This window comes from Coturnix japonica, unplaced genomic scaffold, assembly GCF_001577835.2.
Source record: "Coturnix japonica isolate 7356 unplaced genomic scaffold, Coturnix japonica 2.1 chrUnrandom1285, whole genome shotgun sequence".
Lineage (NCBI taxonomy): Eukaryota > Metazoa > Chordata > Aves > Galliformes > Phasianidae > Coturnix > Coturnix japonica.
Genome location: NW_015440525.1, coordinates 3,821 through 5,611, shown reverse-complemented (window position 1 = coordinate 5,611; position 1,791 = coordinate 3,821). Strand labels below are relative to the sequence as shown.

General features: G+C 45.4%; 1 protein-coding gene across 1 annotated transcript; it reads left to right on the top strand.

Moving 5' to 3' along the window:
* Positions 1-42: 42 nt before the first annotated feature.
* Positions 43-1,516, top strand: LOC107307872 (voltage-dependent L-type calcium channel subunit alpha-1F-like; the record flags this gene model as incomplete). Its single annotated transcript, XM_015851369.1, has 3 exons — positions 43-147; positions 1,183-1,337; positions 1,433-1,516. Coding segments are annotated over exons 1-3 (343 nt in total), but the record flags the coding sequence as incomplete, so codon positions are not given.
* Between the last annotated feature and the right edge of the window lie 275 nt (positions 1,517-1,791).

Genomic DNA, 1,791 nt, shown 5'->3' with positions numbered 1-1,791 from the left:
GGCGCCCCATAGACGCTATGGGGCCGCCCTCCATCCCCTATAGATGCAGGACGCCATGGGCCACGAGCTGCCCTGGATTTACTTCGTCAGCCTCGTCATCTTCGGATCCTTCTTCGTCCTCAACCTGGTGCTGGGGGTGCTCAGCGGGTGAGCGTGTCATTAGCATGTCATTAGCATGTCATTAGCATGTCATTAGCGTGTCGTTAGCGTGTCATTAGCATGTCGTTAGCATGTCATTAGCGTGTCATTAGCATGCCATTAGCGTGTCGTTAGCGTGTCATTAGCGTGTCGTTAGTGTGTAATTAGCATGTCGTTAGTGTGTCGTTAGCATGTCGTTAGCATGTCATTGGCATGTCGTTAGCATGTCGTTAGCATGTCATTAGCGTGTCATTAGCATGTCGTTAGCATGTCATTAGCATGTCGTTAGCGTGTCTTTAGCATGTCGTTGGTGTGTCATTAGCATGTCGCTAGCGTGTCATTAGCTTGTTGTTAGCGCGTCATCAGCATGTCATCAGTATGTCGTTTACATGTCGTTAAAGCATGCAAATAGCATGTCATTAGCATGTCGTTAGCGTGTCATTACTGTGTAGTTATCGTGTTGTTAGCATGTCGTTATCATGTTGTTAGTGTGTCATTAGCATGTCATTAGCGTGTCATTAGCGTGTCGTTATTGTGTCGTTATCGTGTTGTTAGCATGTTGTTATCGTGTCATTATCGTGTCGTTAGCGTGCCATTAGCATGTCATTACCATGTCATTATCGTGTTGTTAGTGTGTTGTTATCGTGTCGTTAGCATGCCATTAGCATGTCATTAGCATGTCGTTAGCATGTCATTTGCATGACACTAGCATGTCATTAGCATGTCGTGTATCATTAGTGTGTCACTAGTGTCATTAGCATGTTGTGTATCATTAGTGTGTCACTAGCGTGTCATTAGCGTGTCATTAGCATGTCATTAGTATGCCGTTAGCGTGTCGTTTGCATGTCATGTGCCATTAGCATGTCATTAGCGTGCCATTAGCATGTTGTTAGCGTGTTGTTAGCATGTCGTGCGTCATTAGCATGTCATTAGCGTGCCGTTAGCATGCCATCAGCATGTCATTAGTGTGTCACTAGCGTGTCGTTAGCATGTCGTGTATCATTAGCATGTAATTAGCATGTAATTACCATGTCCATCCCTTAGTGAGTTCTCCAAGGAACGTGAGAAGGCCAAAGCTCGCGGCGACTTCCAGAAGCTGCGGGAGAAGCAGCAGCTGGAGGAGGATCTGAGGGGCTACATGGAGTGGATCACACAGGCCGAGGACATGGAGGGGGACGAGGACGAGCACGAGAAGCACCGTATGACCCCAAATTGGGTGGGGGGGATATAAGACCCCTCCTCATATATATACATATAGGGTTGTCCTGTTGTTTTCTTGTTCTCGACCCTATAGGGCTGACGACAGAGGAGCTGATGGGGAAGAGGAAACCGCGACTCAAATGGCTGCGACACGCCAGTCACTCCACGGATACACACGGTAACGAACGGCAATGAAAATAAGGGGGTAAAGCATAAAATAAGGGTAAGAACCCATAAAATAAGGGGATAAAGCCTAAAATAAGGGGATAAAACCCAAAATAAGGGGGTAAACCCTAAAATAAATAAGGGTAGAAACCCTAAAATAAGGGGATAAGCATTAAAATAAGGGTGTAAACACTAAAATATATAAGGGTAGAAGCCCTAAAATAAGGGGATAACCCCTAAAATCAGGGTAGAAACCCTAAAATAAATAAGGGTAGAACCCGAAAAATA